Source organism: Coenobita brevimanus, chromosome 40, assembly GCF_032717465.1.
Source record: "Coenobita brevimanus isolate Jiangsu-jjx chromosome 40, ASM3271746v2, whole genome shotgun sequence".
Lineage (NCBI taxonomy): Eukaryota > Metazoa > Arthropoda > Malacostraca > Decapoda > Coenobitidae > Coenobita > Coenobita brevimanus.
Genome location: NC_136993.1, coordinates 13,311,530 through 13,330,196, shown reverse-complemented (window position 1 = coordinate 13,330,196; position 18,667 = coordinate 13,311,530). Strand labels below are relative to the sequence as shown.

General features: G+C 40.3%; 1 protein-coding gene across 1 annotated transcript in view; it reads right to left on the bottom strand.

Annotated features, from left to right (window-relative positions):
- Positions 1-1,097: 1,097 nt before the first annotated feature.
- The window catches only part of LOC145396960 (putative glutamate receptor), a 180,146-nt gene continuing 162,576 nt past the window's right edge, over positions 1,098-18,667 (bottom strand). The window contains exons 14-15 of the mRNA XM_080270193.1: positions 11,615-11,758; positions 1,098-1,298 (exon numbers count right to left, since the gene is read on the bottom strand). Coding sequence (XP_080126319.1) covers positions 1,098-1,298; positions 11,615-11,758 — 345 coding nt within the window. The remainder of the gene's footprint in view (positions 1,299-11,614; positions 11,759-18,667) is intronic.

Genomic DNA, 18,667 nt, shown 5'->3' with positions numbered 1-18,667 from the left:
AGACGACACCGACTTCACCATTCAGCATCCAGTTATCGTTGCCTCAGAGTGCCTTCATATTGAGACCAGAATCGATTCTTCTCTTATGACGCAAATTATCCGATCGTGTAGGTCGGGATGGTGAATGGACAAAGGACATCTAGTGTTATTGGTACTTATTATTATATCATTGTTATAACAGAAGTGGTCTACCTAGACCGTGTCTTAGTAACGGGTTGTTCAGTTTTTTTTCCCGAGCTACGAAATCGCACAACTCGTCAGAACTTCAGCCCTTTTTTGTACCAGTGCTGGAGTAGGCAAGGCACCGCTATTGTCAGTAATTTATAAATCTTGTTATAAAGACAGGTGCAAAGATTCCCTGTTTTTCATACTTTGCATTTTAACAAATTAATGTTCACAGCATTTTTATTAATGATCCCCAGAAAACCTCAAGAAATGGAAGCTTGCATAGAACTTCGTCTTCTCAGTTTACAAAGGGGCGTTTAGGCCCGATTTTGGTCTCAATATTCCTGGGAAATCCTCAGAATTTACTTATTAGCAGTTGATATATCACTGGCATAGAGACAGGAGCCCTCTCTTCACGCTACACTGTCTTGCTCTCTGCCCACGCTACACGAGCTCTCTGCCCACATTGGAGAAGCCCTCTACCTATGCTATAGAAACATTTTGCTGACACTGCAGGGCTCTATCTTGCACAGTTCCATGACAGTGATGGCAGAACTCTGTCACACCTCAAGACATGGATGTGCACATGTTACAGTACCTATCGACTTACCGTTTTTTTTTTTTTTTCCTACGCCTTTCAGAGTTGATCTTTCTATGCTGGAGGGTAACGTCACGAAGTTACATGAATCATTCTTGGCTTTGAATTCTGTTTTGAAAGTGGAAATTAAATGAAACTGTGCAGCAGGCTGGGTAGGACTTAGTGTACCTTGCGAACATAGAATTTTCATAAGGTTTATTAATTCACATATAAAGCATAAGACCTTATTAAATTTAATTTTTCTTCATAATCACTGTTTATAGAGTTCATCAGTATAGTCGCTGCACTATCAAACATTTCTCATAATTTGAGTAAAATCATCGTTGTCTTTGTGTCACTCTTTGGTGCTGTGTTGTTCCCTGCGAGCAAGACACAATTCGGCGAGAAACGCCAGTCCAGCAGAGAGGTGGCTAAGGCCAAGAATGTAGAAGACCCCTTGCATGTGCTCCACATTCAGAGGCAAAACTCGGAACACCTCAGTGCCACTGTCTGTTTCTTCCCCCTTTGTGGTCTCTTTCTGCTTAATCCGGTTCTCCTGCGAAAATAATTGATGCTTAATTATGTCACCTTTGTTTGTGGTAAGGTTAATAACTTGATGTCAGTCCCATTTCTTAATGTGGGTACTGACATATCTTCATGCAGTAGCTTTTCAGCCATAGTTCCCTTTTCTTTAATCTATCATTGGTTCAGGCTAACATCCACTTCATTTCATTTGAACAGTATACTTTCTACTTCCTGTCAGTAACCTCTCTCGTTCGCCTTTTTTTTGGGGGTGGGGGGGGGGGCAAGAAAGATGGAACTTCGGGCCAGGAGTAAGCAAGATTGTTCCCTCCAAGAATAACAAAATCAACAGAGACCCAAATTCAAAACTGTATCTTTGTAGTTGAAACCATAGAGGTAGGAATAGGGTAGAGTCGGCGTGAGAAGGCTCCGGTGAAGCCAGAGAACTGTCAAACGGCCATATTGGTCAAGTCAAGTGGTCACGGCAACACCTATCTGACTTGAAGAAGATTGCTTTGCACTCCTACCTCTATGGCTGTGCCCATAGAGGTAAGAGTCACAATCCTACCTCCGTGGGTGTGGCCATGAGATTATTAAGCCTTTAATACCTCCAGCTGTGTGTCCACCTGGTATTCCTCAGGGAGAATGCCAGAAACAAAGTAGACTTCATTCTACCTATGGTTTTAGTTGTAGTTCAGCTGTGGGTGTGAGACGTTCTGTCCTAAGTTGTAACTCACCATCAAATAACCTAAGTCTCCAAAAATGCCCACCACCTGTGCCGCATTTGGGTGTAATGAAAGAGGAGATAAGAAATCTGACCCATCCATTACATTCCACTGGTGAGTATCTTTAGAGTGAATTATAGTTTGAAGGTTAGTATGCAAAAATAGATAAATAAATAAATAAAGATAAAACATATTTTTTTCTGTTTGCAACTAAGAAAACACTCCCGCCTGGTCAGCGGAACCAAGTCAGACAGCTGTCAAAGAGGTCGCCGCCATGTTGGTCGAGTCAGGTCTGTCGGCCTCACTCTGACCTACCCTTGGTTAATCCCATATGCCGCCTCTACCTACTCCTACCTCTATGGTTGAAACCTTAAAAAAATTCCAGTCTTTTCACACACACACACACACACACACACACACACACACACACACACACACACACACACACACACACACACACACACACACACATACACACACACACACACAATAATTCTGTGCTTCACTTCCCTCTCAACAATTGATGTTTTACCTATACCACATTTTTTCACAGCTCAGTCCTCACAAACACCAGTTCTCACTGTTGAGTCTACCGTATATTTTTTTTAATCTCCACATATCAGAGGATATTAAAGGACTGTTCATGTACTGATGAGACGTAATGAATAATCATAAAGTGACAATAACTGCTGGTAAGTCTTTATTTAGATCTTACTAAGTAAAATGTATCTCCACTCTGATTTTATACCATTTACCAAACACAGAATAATTAGAGATTTAAAACAAATAAATATGAAATCCCAAAAGAGAAAATGAGAAATACTACTTGCTTCTCAAAAGCACACTGACCATTGCAAATGATGATAATTTATAATAATAATAAAATAATTATAATAATAATAATCATCATCATCATCATCATCATAATATTGACTAATATAAAAATTGTAATAATCATTCCAGACAAATCACTTCATATAAATCAATGTTTCATGTCACCAAAATACTGACATACAGAACTTGTCAACATCAGTAATATTCAAAAGGGGACAAAGATGTTGCTGCCTCTGTGAGTATCAGTCTTACTTACTTTGTTAATGTCTTTAATATGATGACTTTTTTATTTCTTTTTGGTTCTGCCTGCCACCAAACTCATTCATTAACCTTCGTGCAGATTTCTAGTAATGAAGATATTAGTGGCTGGGTCATTTAAATCCTCATTTCAGGAAAAAAAAAATGCTCTCAAAAGCCGAATAAAATTATATGATGACCTTAATTTTTATCCTTTTGTAGTTCATTTCACGTAGCGTAGAGGCAGAAACAGTGTAGCACTTCTACACCTTTTCCATTCCACGTTGTGTGTGTGTGTGTGTGTGTGTGTGTGTGTGTGTGTGTGTGTGTGTGTGTGTGTGTGTGTGTTCTTACCTAATTGTTCTTACCTAATTGTATCTTTACAGGAATGAGTCAAGCTCGTACTGTCCCGTGTCTTAAACCATATTTATCGTACATATCCTTAAATTTGTGAATTGTTTTGGCACACACTATTTCATTCGGTAGTGCATTCCATTGATCAATTGCTTTTTTTGGAAAACTGAATTTCCTTACGTCTTTATCACCTCTCTTCTTATGCAGTTTTTTGCAGTGTCCTCTTGCTGATGCTTCTCCATATGTTAAGTAATCATTTATATCTATTTTCTCCTTCCCTGATATGCACTTATATAGCATTATCATGTCACCTTTTTTCCTTCGCTCCTGTAGTGTTGGTAGATTCAGTTTAGTCTTTCTTCGTAGCTTAGGTCCCTTAAGCTTGGTATCCATCTTGTAGCGGCCCTTTGAACTTTTTCAATCTTGACTACAGTATGTGCTTTTTGAGATGAGGACTCCAGACTACTGATGCATATTCCAGGGTTGGTCTAATGAATGATGTTATCCTTCTTAGCATGTCTTCATTTATGTATGTGAATGCTATTCTCATATTTGCAAGCACTGTATACATGTTCCGTACCTTCTCGCTGATGTGGTCAGCCGGAGATAGTCTGTTATTGATGATCACACCTAGGTCTTTCTTTCTTTCTGATGTGTATAGGATTTTATTTCCTAACTTATAATCCCAATCAGGTCTTTTTCCACTTTTACCAAACTTGATTACATGACACTTGTCCACATTGAATTCCATTTGTCATGTACTACTCCATTCATGAAGTTTATTTAATTCTTCCTGTAGCTCTTTACAAGAGTCTGTGTTAGTAATTCTCCTTTGTATTTTTGCATCATCTGCAAACATATTCAGATAGCTCTCATTTCCAGTGTTACTGTTTATATCATTTATATACCCTAAAAACATGATTGGTGCCATCACTGAACCCTGTGGTACTCCACTAGTCACTTCTTTCCATGATGAGTAGTTTCCTCTTAGTACTGTTCTCATTTCTCTTTTTATGAGAAAGTCTTGCATCCAACAAAACAGTTTGCCTCGAATTCCTCCTTGATGGTACAGTTTCCATAAAAGTCTTTGGTGTGGTACTGTGTCAAAAGCTTTCTTGAAATCTAAATACATACTGTCCACCCATCCTTCCCTTTCCTGTATTGTGTTTGTTACTCTGTCATAGTAGCTCAACAGATTAGTAACACATGATTTTCCTTTTCTGAAACCAAACTGTCTTTCTGTTATCATACTGTGTTCTTCTAGATGATTTACCCAAGCTTTTCTTATAAGCTTTTCTAATACCCTGCTTACAACACTGGTCAGTGATACTGGTCGGTAGTTGAGTGGATTTTCTCTATTTCCTTTCTTGAATAAGGGGACAATATTTGCTTTTTTCCAAATATCAGGTAGTTTACCTTGACTCAAGGATTTCTTGAAAATTAAAAATAATGGTTTACTTAACTCCTTTGCACATTCTCGTAGTACCCAACATGAAATTTCATCAGGACCACTTGCTTTTCCTCTGTCTAATCTACTTAACTCCTCCTGTATTACATTTTCTGCTATTTGTATATCTGGTAGTATGTGTGGACATGCATGTTCCACATAGTTCCTCTCAAAATTTTTTTCTTCTGTAAAAACTAATTGGAAATTCTTATTTAGTGCTTCACAAATATCTTTCTCTTGTGTATAAGTGATTCCCTCGTCCGTAATTGTTTGTATTATATCTTTTACTTTGGTTTTGCTTCTAATATAGCTGTAAAACAGCTTTGGTTGATCACTACTTTTTTTTTATTATATCCTCCTCAAACTGTTTTTGGGCTTCCCTCCTTATTCTTGTATAATCGTTTCTTGCCTGTTTGTAATTATTATACGCCCTTTCACTATTATGTCTTCTGTATCTATTCCACAACAAATCTCTTCTTTCTTTTGATTTTTTACATTCTGTATTGAACCATTTCTGTATTTTCTTATCTGCTTCTTTGTGCTGTGGGATGTACTTCTGGACTCCTGTTTCATAAAATTCACAGAATTTTTTATTTACAGCATTTAAATCTTGTCCTCTAAGCTCATTTTCCCAATCAACTTCTAAGAAATACTTCTTTAGGTCTTGATAATTTCCCGTTTTATAGTTTAGGCTCTTTTTGTAACTGTCATTGCTCTTTACTATGTCATATGCTATCCTGAAGTTATAATTTAGTACTGCATGATCGCTTTTGCCGAGTGGAGGGTGATATATTATACTGTCAATATCATTTTCTTGCCTAGTAAATATAAGATCTAGCACTGAAGGTACATCGTCCTCTTTCTCTGCTGGTTTCCCTCACATGTTGCGTTAGGAAGAACTCTTGTACGAGATCCAGGAGCTTTTGGTCCCAACAGCTTTCTTGGCTAATTATATCTAGAGTATTCCAATTTATATTTGTATTGAAATCCCCAGTTAGTATAATTCTTTCTGATTTCTCTTCCATTTTATGTAGTAATGATCTTAAACTCTGAATTGTACTCTCTGCCAGGTCCTCATATTCATCTCTTTCCCATGCGTTTGATCTGGGTGGCATGTACAAATTGGCTACAATTATTTTACCTTCAGATGTGTTGATCTCTACTGCAATCAGTTCTACTTGTGATGGTATATCTAGTTTTATTTCATTGACTTTTAGATTTTTCTTAGTTAATATTATAATTCCTCCTCCTTTTTTAAAATTTCTGTCTCTTCTCCATATATTGTATTCCTCTAAGTTTAGTAAGTCATTAGATATCCTTGGTGTTTATTTTGTTTCAGTTAGGCGTATTATTTGTGGTTCATTATCTCTGACATAATCATTTATCTCTAATAATTTAGATACCATTCCATCCACATTTGAGTACATCAACTTTATCATCTTGTTTATATACTTGTCATGACATGGTTCTACTACCTTCCTCCTTTTTATTCCATCCTGTTTGTGTACCACTTTCGTACCTGCAATCCTATTACTTTGTAAAAAAAATTTCTTCTTGTCCTCTACTGATCTTCCCTCATTTTTTTGTTTTTGCTTCCTCCTTTTTCTCTTTCAGTAATTCCAGTTCCTCTTGTGTTAGGCATCTTTTTATCCATACATTTTTGAACTCCTCTTTTTCCATAAGATTCTTTGCATTTTTTAGTATCTCTTCCACAGTGTTTACACTCTGGAAAGTCACCATTAGAGGTCTTGTCTTGCTTTTCTCATATTTCCCTAACCTTTTGTGTTCCTCTATGTCTTTACTACAGATTTTCTCTGATACTTCCTTCAGTAAGCTCATTACATTTGCCATCTCCTTTTTGTCTCTTGTGATCTTGTTTTTTACTTCTTCCTCTTCTATACCAGTGATTACTATAGATTTGTTTATATCTACTGAATCTCTGACTAACTTTGGATTGTTTTAGATTATTCTTTTCACTTCCTTTTTAATGCTTTTTTCCTCCACCCTTGTTTCTAAGTCTTTCTTTACTTTCACCATTTCAGCATACGTGGTTCCACATCATTTTTGTAGCTTTGCACAGCTTCATTCACCTGTGTTATCTTCTCCTCAATATCATTGCTCTGGTTTATAAGACTGCTTACCTGCCTAATTTTCTCTGTGTCATTTTTGAACTCTTCCGTAACACTCTCTTGATTGACTACTGTACTTGCCATTTCACTCATTTTCTTCCTGAGTGTACTCAGTTCCACTGTTAGTTCACTGATGGTTGTGTCTTTCTTATTGGCCTCCCTTCCTAGTTTTTCTATTTCTTCCTTTTGCAAGTGCATCTGCTTCTTTATTTCATCAATTTCATTACTGAAAGCCATTTCTAGTTTGTTTACACGTTCAACCAGTTTATTGTGAGTCTCCACTTCAACCAGTTCTTGGTAGAAATCATCATTTTGCTTTTTACTTTTATCCCTTTTCTTTTCCAGATTTGCTTTACTAAAGTATGTATCCATTTTGCAATACTAAAAGTGCAAAGTATGTACTTACAATCCCCGTGTTGTTGTAGTCTAAACAAACCTCAGATGACTCAGCATATTCTTTCGTCTTGTTTCTCTTTCCTGTTTGAACAAGTCTTGTTTAAACTTATTATTTTTTTCCTTTTCATAATGAAAAATCATTTAGTCTAACCTAGTACAGAGCTTGACTCATACAAAGATACTAATTTAGGTAGTGCCACCGGCTGTGTTGGTTCGGTACGGAGCGCCAATGTCGCACGTCCACCTCGGTTGTGTGTGTGTGTGTGTGTGTGTGTGTGTGTGAATAGCAGCACATTCTAATGTTTACCTCCTACTACACATCAGGATTCAAAATGAAGAGATTGTAATTGTAGAGCAAGTTAGAGTAAACATGGCATTGTTATAACAAAATAAAAACGACACTGAAATGATGTTGGTAAGGTTTCACCAAGCGTGATGACCCTGTAACAGTGTACCTAAAGTGAATTATATAATTCAGAGAAGCACCCTTAAGTCATCTTGCTCTTTTAACTGTCTAATGTTTTTTTTTTTTTATGCGAGGAAGAAGGAACCAAAGGCTAGGAGCCCACAAATCGTTCCTTCCAAGAAAAGACAAAAGCAATACAAAATAGAGCCAAATTAAAGATCCGTTCATTTCGAGATGCTTGGAATCACTTCGTTTGAAAGACTTGAGATCATAGGAAGTAGGAAATACAGATAGAGGGAGACAGTTCCAGAGCTGACCTGTTGCATAAATGAAGAACTGGGAATAGCGGTTAACTCTTGCATAAGAGAGTTGGGCAGAAAAGGGATGCGAGTTTGTTGGTAGATGGGTGCTATGCACCTGTCGCAGAGGTGGAGGGATGCAAGCAGACAGTTCAGAGGAGCAGTGACCATTGAAGTAGCGATAGGAAAGAGATAGAGATGGAACAGTGCGGCAAAGAGACAGAGGTTGATGGAAGCCAGTAAGAGGAGGAGAGTTAATGAGACGAAAAGCCTTTGATTCCACACTATTGAGCAGAGCTGTATGTGGGGAGCCTCCCCACACATGAGAGTTGTTCTCTACACAGGTGCGAATAAAACCCGTGTATAAAGTCAACAACTGTGCATGGGTAAAGAAAGCATGAAGTCGGCTTAGCACACCTAATCCCTTGGAAGCAGATTTTACAAGAGATGCACTATGATCTTTCCAAAATAAGTCCCGAGTGAATGAAAGTCCACGCATGTTCAAGGATGATGCAGGATTGAGGTGGATATTATTAAACATTAGTGGGTACTCCTGTGGAAGATTTTGTCTAGTTGATAGGTGTAAAAACTGAGTCTTTGATGCTTTAAAAACAAGACTATTTTCACCCCAATCAGGGATACGAGCCAAGTTAGACATTAGGTGTGCCATAGCCTCATACCTTGTTTGTTGACGTAACTGCTGAGATGGACGCTGCGGGAACCAAATGGAAAGGTGAAGAGTGGAATCATCAGTGTACGAATGGATAGGGTTAGATGAACAGCTTAGAAGGTCATTGATGAATAAAAGGAAGAGAGCTGTTGAGAGGAGAGAGCCCTGAGGAACACCACTGTTGATGGGACTAGGAGAAGAACGATGGCCGTGTACAACAGCGGCTATAGAACGACCAGAAACGAAGCTATAGATGAAGGCACATATAGAAGAATTGAAATCGTAACAGGGCAGTTTGGAAATTAAAGATTTATGCCAGATTCGATCGAAAGCCTTTGAGATGTCAAGTGGAATGGTAAAGGTTTCGCCAAAGTCCCGAAAGGAAGATCACCAGGAGTCTGAATGGTAGGTAAGATCACCAGTGGGGCATCCCTGATGGTCAGGAACACGGTTGTGATACAAAAGGTCCTTTAAAATTATTCTGTTAAGAATTGACTAGAATGTTAAAGTAATCAAACGATAGTTAAAGGGTTGGGAATGGTCACGCTTCTTTGGGACTGGCTGAATGAGAGCAAACTTCCAGGAAGAAGGAAAGGTACAAGTTGAAAGACAAAGGCGAGAGAGCTTACCTAGGCAGGGTGTAATCACAGAAGCACAGTTCTTGAGGACAACAGGAGGGACTCCATCGGCCCATATGCTTTGTTAGTATTGAGGTCAGTGATGGCAGAAAATACATCAGCTGAAGAAATTTTAATGTCAGCCATGAGGAAGTCAGATGGGGAAAGTGATGGAGGAACAGCACCAGAATCGTCTAAGGTGGAATTGGAGGAGAAAGTCTGAGTGAAGAGATCTGCTTCGTCAGTAGAAGAAATAGATACAGAGCCATCACAATAGAAAAGAGGAGGGAAGGATGATGAGGTAAAGTTGTTTGAAAGATTTTTGGCAAGGTGCCAGAAGGTGTGGGAAGAATTCAAGTTGGAGAGTTGAGAGCAATTTTATTATGGATGAAATAATTTTTGTCAGAGTGAAGAACAGACTTAGCACGATTCCGGGCAGAAACATAAAAAACAAGTGATTTAGGGGTGGGTTGGCTCTGGTACCTTTTATAGGCCCTCTCCTTGTTGCAGATAGCATTAGAAAAAGCGGGATAAACCAGGGTTTTCTTGCATTGGTCAGAGTATATGAAAAAGGAATGTATGCTTCCATGCCCGAGAGAATAACCTCCGTAATGCGCAAAGCACACTCAAAAGGGCCCCGGCCATGGAAGAAATAATCATTCCAGGGAAAATCAAAGAGGTACGGCCTGAGGACCTCCCAATCAGCAGCTCCGAAGTGTCACAGTCGACGTTTCTTTGGAGGGTCCACAGGTCCTACTGGAGCAAAAGGACAGGTTAAGGTAGTAAGATTGTGATTAGTGGAGCCCAACAGAGAGGAAAGATAACAGTGTAAGCAGAAGGATTAGTTGTAAGGAAGAGGTCAAGTATCTTGGATCTCTCTCCAACGGGTAGGGTGCTGTACAAGCTCCTCTAGCTCATTAAGGATAGAAAAGATGTAGGCCTGTTCACCAGGTGGATCAGTGAAAGGAGAGGAGAGCCAAAGGTGGTGGTGAACATTGAAACCTCCTAGAATGGAGATTTCAGAGAAAGGAGAAATGGATAGAATGTGTTCCATCGTAGAAGTAAGATAGTCTAAGATTTTTTGACAGTAGAATCGGAGGATAAGTAAACAGTGCAGATATATTTAGTTAGAGAATGACAGGAGGGCAGAAGCCAGAGAGTAGAGAATTCAGAAGAATCAAGTTCAGGAATATGAGAGCAGGATAAGTCGTCGCGTACATGTACACAACAGCCACCTTTGGCTTTGAAATGAGAGTAGAGAAAGGAGGAGGAAACAGAAAGGGGTTTGCTGTCAGTTGCCTCAGACAGCTGAGTTTCGGTTACGAAGAGAAGGTGAGGTTTAGAGGAGGAGAGGTGGTGTTCAACAGAGAGAAAGTTAGTGGAAAGGCCGCGAATGTTGCAGAAATGAAGAAGTGAGTCAGACAGTGGTTCCAGGTAACTCGATGAGTCGTCACCGGGAGAGGGGCGGATGGTGGGGGCATTTATGCCCCCCCCCCCGGGGACTCCGAGGCATGGTTAATGTATGCCATTTTCTTTTTTCTCAATTTTGAAAGGATGTGTAGTGTGTACTGTGCATGTACATTTGTGTTGACATTTAGAGAAACTTGTATTGGAGAGCAAGCTGGCCTACTCTGTGTGTTACTGAAACACTGAAAAAGTTCAGCAAGGAAGGATAGTCAGGAACTAGTCCCGAGGGCTGATGAAACGGGAGCTCCAGCTCTCCCTGTCATCAGCTTTCCATCCACCCTGGGAGTACTGCCTTGCTCGACTGATCCTACACTCTACTTCTCAGATGTATACCTTGTAATGCTGTTTTTAAATAATATTATCAGAAACAAAAACCAACATTATTTTCTTCCACAATCACGTTATTGAAACTGCACTTTGGGAGAAATCCGTCATATTCACTTCGTAGAGAACATTTTTGTCGGTGTTGCCAGGATAGACACATTCACATGTTAATATTCTGAAACAACAATCTATTATTAAACTGATACCTCTAAATGAAAAGGTCATAATTAAGAGTCTGTACTTAATGAACAATTCCCTTACCCCATCCCACACACATACTGCTCAGTACTCCTTACCGACACGACAGTGCGTGGCTGGCATCGTCTAGGATAAGAACCACTATCCTAGTGGGGGAAAGAATTGAACATATTATTTACTTCCCACACTGACTTAGCTATTTCTGACACTAATTTAGCTGGTTCAAACGACGCCTGTACAATCTTACCCGTGTAGCAATCCATACTGATTCCTTAAACCACTGTGATACCAAACCACTTTCAACGATCTTGTAGGTAACTAAATCAATCCTTGGCTTCAGTGGTGTATTACTCTGCAGACCAACCCCTATACTGAAGGGCAAGGTACACTCCTGGAATACAAATAAATATAATAAATCCATTTAAATGACATTGACAGCACTCTATGTATGTTCAAATACTTTTTTTTTTTTTGGTCGGTGTGTGTTACGAGTCCTTAGTTTAACAACTGCAGTGAAGCCTTGACTTAAGCTTTATAAACCAACACCAAAAATCAGCATTTAGCTGCTGTGTGCTCTGCTTCATCTAAACATGAACACCCTGATCAACATAGATCTGGCTTATACAGACTGACTTTCAAAGAATTTTACTCATGAGGCTATGCAGAAGAATTTTCATATAAAAGTGCGGATGATGAAGTACGAAAGTGTGCTGTGGTTAAAGGCACAGCATTTCAGGGAGGAAGAAATGGACATTTTAAGAATTAACTGTAGTGTTGGTACTGAAGTACAGAAGTTTAACATCCAAATCTCACTGTTGCAAGGTTAACCATTGTCTTTGAACAGGACAAATTTTAAAAGATTTTGGCAGTATGAAGATTTCAGAGGGTGATGGTATGAAACAGTATTGTGTTGACAATTATTTGAACTGCCTTGGGTTACAGTGGAGTATGTTCTCTAGGCATTATATTTAGAGTAATGAAAATGGTTGCTTAGTGGCTTTTGTGGTAAAGGATGTGCAGTGCCCAAGATACAAATGGGAATGATACTGTCTCGGTGTAAATCATTGAACTATGAGCCTCTCATTATGACCAAGTTCAAGAGTAACTATTTTGTTTCTACTGAATGTGATGTGTTTGTGGACTTATATATTCTGTTCTTTTTATCGTGTGGTATTTGCTTCTTTTACATATGTTCCTGGCTCATTGTAGGAACTAAAAACAGAGGAGGGGGTCCCTAGTCCTCTCAGCCCGTGAATCCGAGAGTGTCAGGTGAAGGTTTGAGTCTGGTGAATGCCGATGGTAGGGAGTGGATTCTGAATCAGCTGCTGTTTGCGGATGATACAGCACTGGTGTCTGATTGGAAAGAGAGATTGAGATAGTTGACAGAGGAGTTTGGAAGAGTGTGTGAAAGGAGGAAATTGAAAGTAATTGAGAAGAAGATTAAAGAGATGAAGTGTAAGAGGTTGGTAGATGGTAGGAGGATGGATATAGTTTTGAATGGTGAGTTGCTTGAGGAGGTAGAGTGTTTTAAGTATTTAGGGTCATATGTTCCTGTGGTTGGAAGAATAGATGCAGAAGTGAAGTTTAGAATGGATGAAATAGGAATGGTGCTAGGAATAATGAAATAAAAAGTGCTTATATATCGTTAAACTTGTAATGAATGTTAAGAGAAGGCTGTATGAGGGTGTAGTGGTACCGAGTGCGTTATATGGGGCTGAAACATGGAATATGGGTGTAGCAGGGAGGAAAAGTTTGAATGTAATGGAGATGAGGTGTCTGAGGAATATGCGTGGAGTGGTGCATATGGATCAAGTGAGAAGTGAAGTGCAAAGGGGAACTGGAGTTATGCGGGAGATGGCTGATCGAGCTAAGCAGAGTGTTGTGATGGTTTGGGCATGTGGAGAGAATGGATGAAGAGCGAATGGTGAAAAAGAGAAATGGATCGGATGTGAGAGGTGTAAGGCCGAAAGGAAGACCACGAATAGGATGGATGGACAGTGTGAAGAGAGCGTTGGATGCACGAGGGATGCCTGTAGAGCAAGGAAGAATGGCTGCGCATGATAGGAATGCTTGGAGATAAACAGTGAATGAATAAATGGTGACTTAACTCTGAGGATATATTCTTCCGCATTTGGTCTGATCTGCTGATCAGGTCAGGTGTGGCTAAGGGGATGGGTGCAGTATAATGTGGCAGGAGTAAACCAGCTCTGCTGTTGGGCCCTGTTGCAGATGTCGCTGATTGCACTGCGCAGTTGACCCTCGTGCGGTGTGGTGCAGTGAGGATCTGTTCCTTCTCCCCTTTGGGTAAGATACGAATAAATGTGTGTGTGGACGAGTAAACTGGGAGTGTATCGTCCTGTCTCGGCTACCCGCCTTTCGTTGGGGGAAGCAGCATAGGTATCTGGATAGATTGAGATATGTTCCCTTGCATATGTGGGAATCATTTAAGTAATTAAGCTCAGGTAATGCAGAGTTGTCATGATGAATTATCTAAACATAGTTCTCTATAATTTTTCTGATTTCTCAGTGTGGTAGTGTTGTGTTTTCAGACCACATATTTCATGAAATGACCCTGCACTGATGTTCATATATCGTGAAAATGATTACGTGACTACTGTAAAACAAATCTGGATAGTTTTTAAGAGTAACGCCTGTTTACAGTAGAGTGTACCGAGTGCCTGCTGATATTGTTGAAAAAGCATTCGTTATGTAACACATGAGGCCACTGAGCTAGTGGGAGTAAGAGATGTTGGGACACGGGTGTAGTGTGATAAGCAATAATGTGCTGTAAAGATATTATTAATATTTCATTTCAGCACGGCATAATCAAAACACATGCAGTTTGGGTTGGGAGCCGGGAGTGAAAAGACGAAACTTTTGGGATGGATTTTGAACCAGGATCTTTTGGCTTTTTTTGAGAAGTTGCACTTGTTTACAGGAAGGAAGATGGATAATAATTTGTCATTACCATTCATGTTTTAGTAGATTTTTTTTTTTTACTTGTAAGTTTAGATCTACCGGGATGTACTAAAAAATATGTCAATTCCGTTGCTCCCACTCTGGTTCTTAATTGAAGTTGATTCTTGTCGAAACAATCTAAATTTAGCTACTTCGGAATATGTACTTTGAAATTTCTGTTCAGAGTCTGACAATGGTCTATCTATCTATATACCTAGGCTGCTTCCCCCAAGGAAAGGGAGGTAGCCGAAACAGGACGACACACTCCCCATTTACTCATCCATTCAAACACATTCATTCGCATCTTAGCCCCAAAGGGGAGAACGGACAGATACTCACCGCACCACACCGCACAAGGGTCAACTGCGCAATGCAATCAGTGACATCCGCAGCAGGGCCCGACAGCAGAGCTGGTTTACCCCTGCCACATCATAACAGACTCATCCCCTTACCCGCACCTGACCTGAAATAGCTGATCAGACCAAATGCGGGAGAATATCCCCTCAGGGCTGCGTCATCACTTATTCATTCACAGTTTCTCTCCATTTATTTCTGTCATGCACAGCCACTCTTCCTTGCTCAACAGACATCCCTCTCGCATCCAGCGCTCTCTTCACACTGTCCATCCATCCTATTCGTGGTCTTCCTGTCAGCCTTACACCTCTCACATCAGATCTAGTTATCTTTTTCATCAATTGCTCATTATCCATTCTCTCCATATGCTCAAACCATCGCAACATCCTCTGCTCAACTCTACCAGCCATCTCCCGAACAACTCCAGTTCTCCTTCGCACTTCATCATTTCTCACCCGATCCATACGTGTCACTCCACACATACTCCTCAGACACCTCATCTCCATTACATTCAAACTTTTCCTCTCTGCTACACCCATATTCCATGTTTCAGCCCCAAATAATGCAATCGGTACCACAACACCCTCATACAGCCTTCTCTTTACATCCATTCTAAGCGAACGACATCTAAACACTTTTTTCATTCGTCTCAGCACCTTTCCTACTTCATTTATTCTAAACTTCATTTCTGCATCTATTCTTCCATCCACAGCTACATGTGACCCTAGATATTTAAAACACTCTACCTCCTCAAGCAACTCCCCATTCAAAACTATATTCATCTCCCTACCATCTACCAACCTCGTACACTTCATCACTTTACTCTTATTCTCATTTACTTTCAATTTCCTCCTTTCACACACCCTTCCAAACTCCTCTAACTGTCTCAATCTCTCCTCTGAATCAGCCACCAGTGCAGTATCATCTGCACACAGCAGCTGCTTCAGATTCCACTCTCCACCATCAACATTCACCAGACTCAGACCTCCACCTAAAACTCTTGCATTCACCTCCCTTACAACACCATCCATGTAAATATTAAACAACCAAGACGACATGACACATCCCTGTCGCAGCCCCACTCTCACAGGAAACCAATCACTCACAGCATTTCCCACTCTTACACACGCTCTACTATTTACATAAAAACTTTTCACCCCATTTATTAACCTACCATCAAGTCCATACAATCTTAACACAGTCCACAAAGTCTCCCTATCAATTCTATCATACGATTTCTCTAAATCCATAAATGCCCAAAACACATCCTTGTCTTTCGCTAAATACTTTTCACACACTTGTCTCACCGCAAACACCTGATCCACGCATCCCCTCCCTCTCCTAAAGCCACACTGCTCATCACCAATCACTCCCTCTGTACCCTCTCTAACTCTCATAATTAACACTCTACCATACACCTTACCTACAACACTCAACAGACTTATACCCCTAAAGCTAGTACATTCATACTTATCACCCTTGCCTTTATACAACGGGACCACACAAACACTTGCCCAGTCAACTGGCACCATACCTTTCACAAAGCACACATTCAACAATCTTACTAACCAGTCAACAATAGTCACTCCACCACCTTTCAGGCATTCCACAGCACACCCATCCATACCTGCAGCTTTCCCTGTTTTCATCTCCTTTACTGCCTTCTCCACTTCCTCCTTCGCGATCAAAGAATCATTCAGCTCTCCCAACACATTATTCCTTGCACCCTTCCATCCGCGACAATCTCAGCCACCCTTTCCTCCTCTACATTTAACAGTCTTTCAAAATACTCTGCCCATCTCTTCCTTCCTGCATCCATCTCATTTAACATCCTTCCATCCTCTGTTTTTACTCGTTCTTCCTTCCCAGACTCTCCCTTTCGCACCCTTTTCACCTCCTTCCAAAAAATTTTCTTATTATGTTGAAAATTCTCTGTCAGCCGCCTACCCCACCTCTCATCTGCTGCCACAGACCTTCTCGCCATATTCCTCTTTTCCTTATACCTCTCATATGACATCTCCTCCTTCCTCGACAGCCACACTACATATGCACATCTCTTCTCAGCCACAGCCACACTTACTTCCTCGCACCACCATTCACTTCCTTTTCTTACACCACCACCCACACGTTTCACACCACACACCTCTTCTGCATGCCCCACCACAGCACTCTTAAATAACTGTCATTTCTCCTCCACACTGCCATTTTCCCGATCTTTCACTGCGTTCCACTCATCTTTCAATTTCTCCTGATACTCTATCTTTTTCTCTCTTTTATCCAACTCACTCACTTTCAAAACCTCCCTGCCACACCTAACCCTCCTAGCTCTCACCCATCTCTTACATACTCTTAACTTTTCCTCCACCAGGTAGTGGTCAGGCATACCTCCACCCCTCCCTCTCATAACTCTCACATCCAACAATCTTCCTATTACATTCCTAGACACAACCACATAGTCCATCAAAGCTCTATCAACAACCCTTCCACCCTCCTGTCTCACCCATGTATACTTATAAATATCTTTCTTCTCAAACAGCGTATTTCCAATCACCATCTCTCGCTCAACACACATCGCTATCATTCGCTCCCCATTTTCATTTCTTCCAGGCACACCATGCATACCAACTACACCTTCAACTGCTACATTTCCCACTCTAGCATTCAGATCTCCCATCATTACCACATTCATATTCGCTCCAGAACTCTTCAGACACTCATCAACATAATTCCAGAAAGACAGTGGTGAAGAACATTAATGTTTGTCTGCGATGCCAGATTGTTGGGAAAGCTGCCAAGTACTTTATGAGTATTCAGATGCTGATAAGTTTCTGTTGACGATCTCGGAGTTGGCCGTGCATCGAGGCAGAGTTAGAATGAATATACAATATCTATATCTCTATCTATCTATCTATCTATATATATATATATATATATATATATATATGCAAGAAAGAAGAAAACAAAGGCTAAGAGCCCACAAACCGTTCCTTCAAAGAAAAAATATATATACAAAAGAGAACCAAATTCAAGATCCATTTATTTTGAGATGCCTGGACATTACGCGTTTGAAATATTGGAGATCAAAGGAAATAGGAAATACAGAGGGAGACATTTCCAGAGATGACCTGTTGCATAAATGAAGGACTGGGAGTAACGGTTAACTCTTGCATTAGAGAGTTGGACAGAAAAGGAATGAGAGTTTATTGCTGGACGGGTGCTATGCACCTGTCGTATAGGGGAAGGAATGCAAGCAGACACTTCAGAGCAGGAGAGACCAAAGAAGTAGTGATAGAAAAGAGATAATGATGCAACAGTGCAGCAAAGAGACAGAGGTTGAAGGGAGCCAGTAAGTGGAGGAGAATTAATGAGACGAAAATCCTTTGACTCCAACCTATTGAGAAGACCTGTATGTGTGGAGCCTTCCCACACCTGAGAGTCTTACTCTACACAGGGGCGAATAAAATCCATGTATAAAGTCAACAACTGTGCAGGGGTAAAGACGGCATGGACTCGGCTTAGCACACCCAATCTCTTGGAAGCAGATTTTACAAGAGATGTAATATGATCTTTCCAAGATATGTCCCAAGAGAATGAAACCCCAAACATGTTCAAGGATGATGCAAGATTGAGCTGGATATTATTAAACATCAGTAGGTACTCCTGTGAAAGATTTTGTCGGGTTGATAGGTGTAAGAACTGAGTCTTTGATGCATTAAAAACAAGATTATTTTTTACCCCAGTCATTGCTATAAGCCAAGTCAGACATTAGGTGTGTAATAGCCTCATCCCTTGTTTGCTGTAGTAACTGCTGAGATGGATGTTGCAGGAACTGAATGGAAAGGTGAAGGGTGGAATCATCAGCGTATGAGTGGATAGGGTTAGATGTACAGCATAGATCATTGATGAATAAAAGGAAGAGAGTTGGTGACAGAACAGAGCCCCGAGGAACACCACTATTGATAGATTTAGGAGAAGAAAGGTGGCCGTC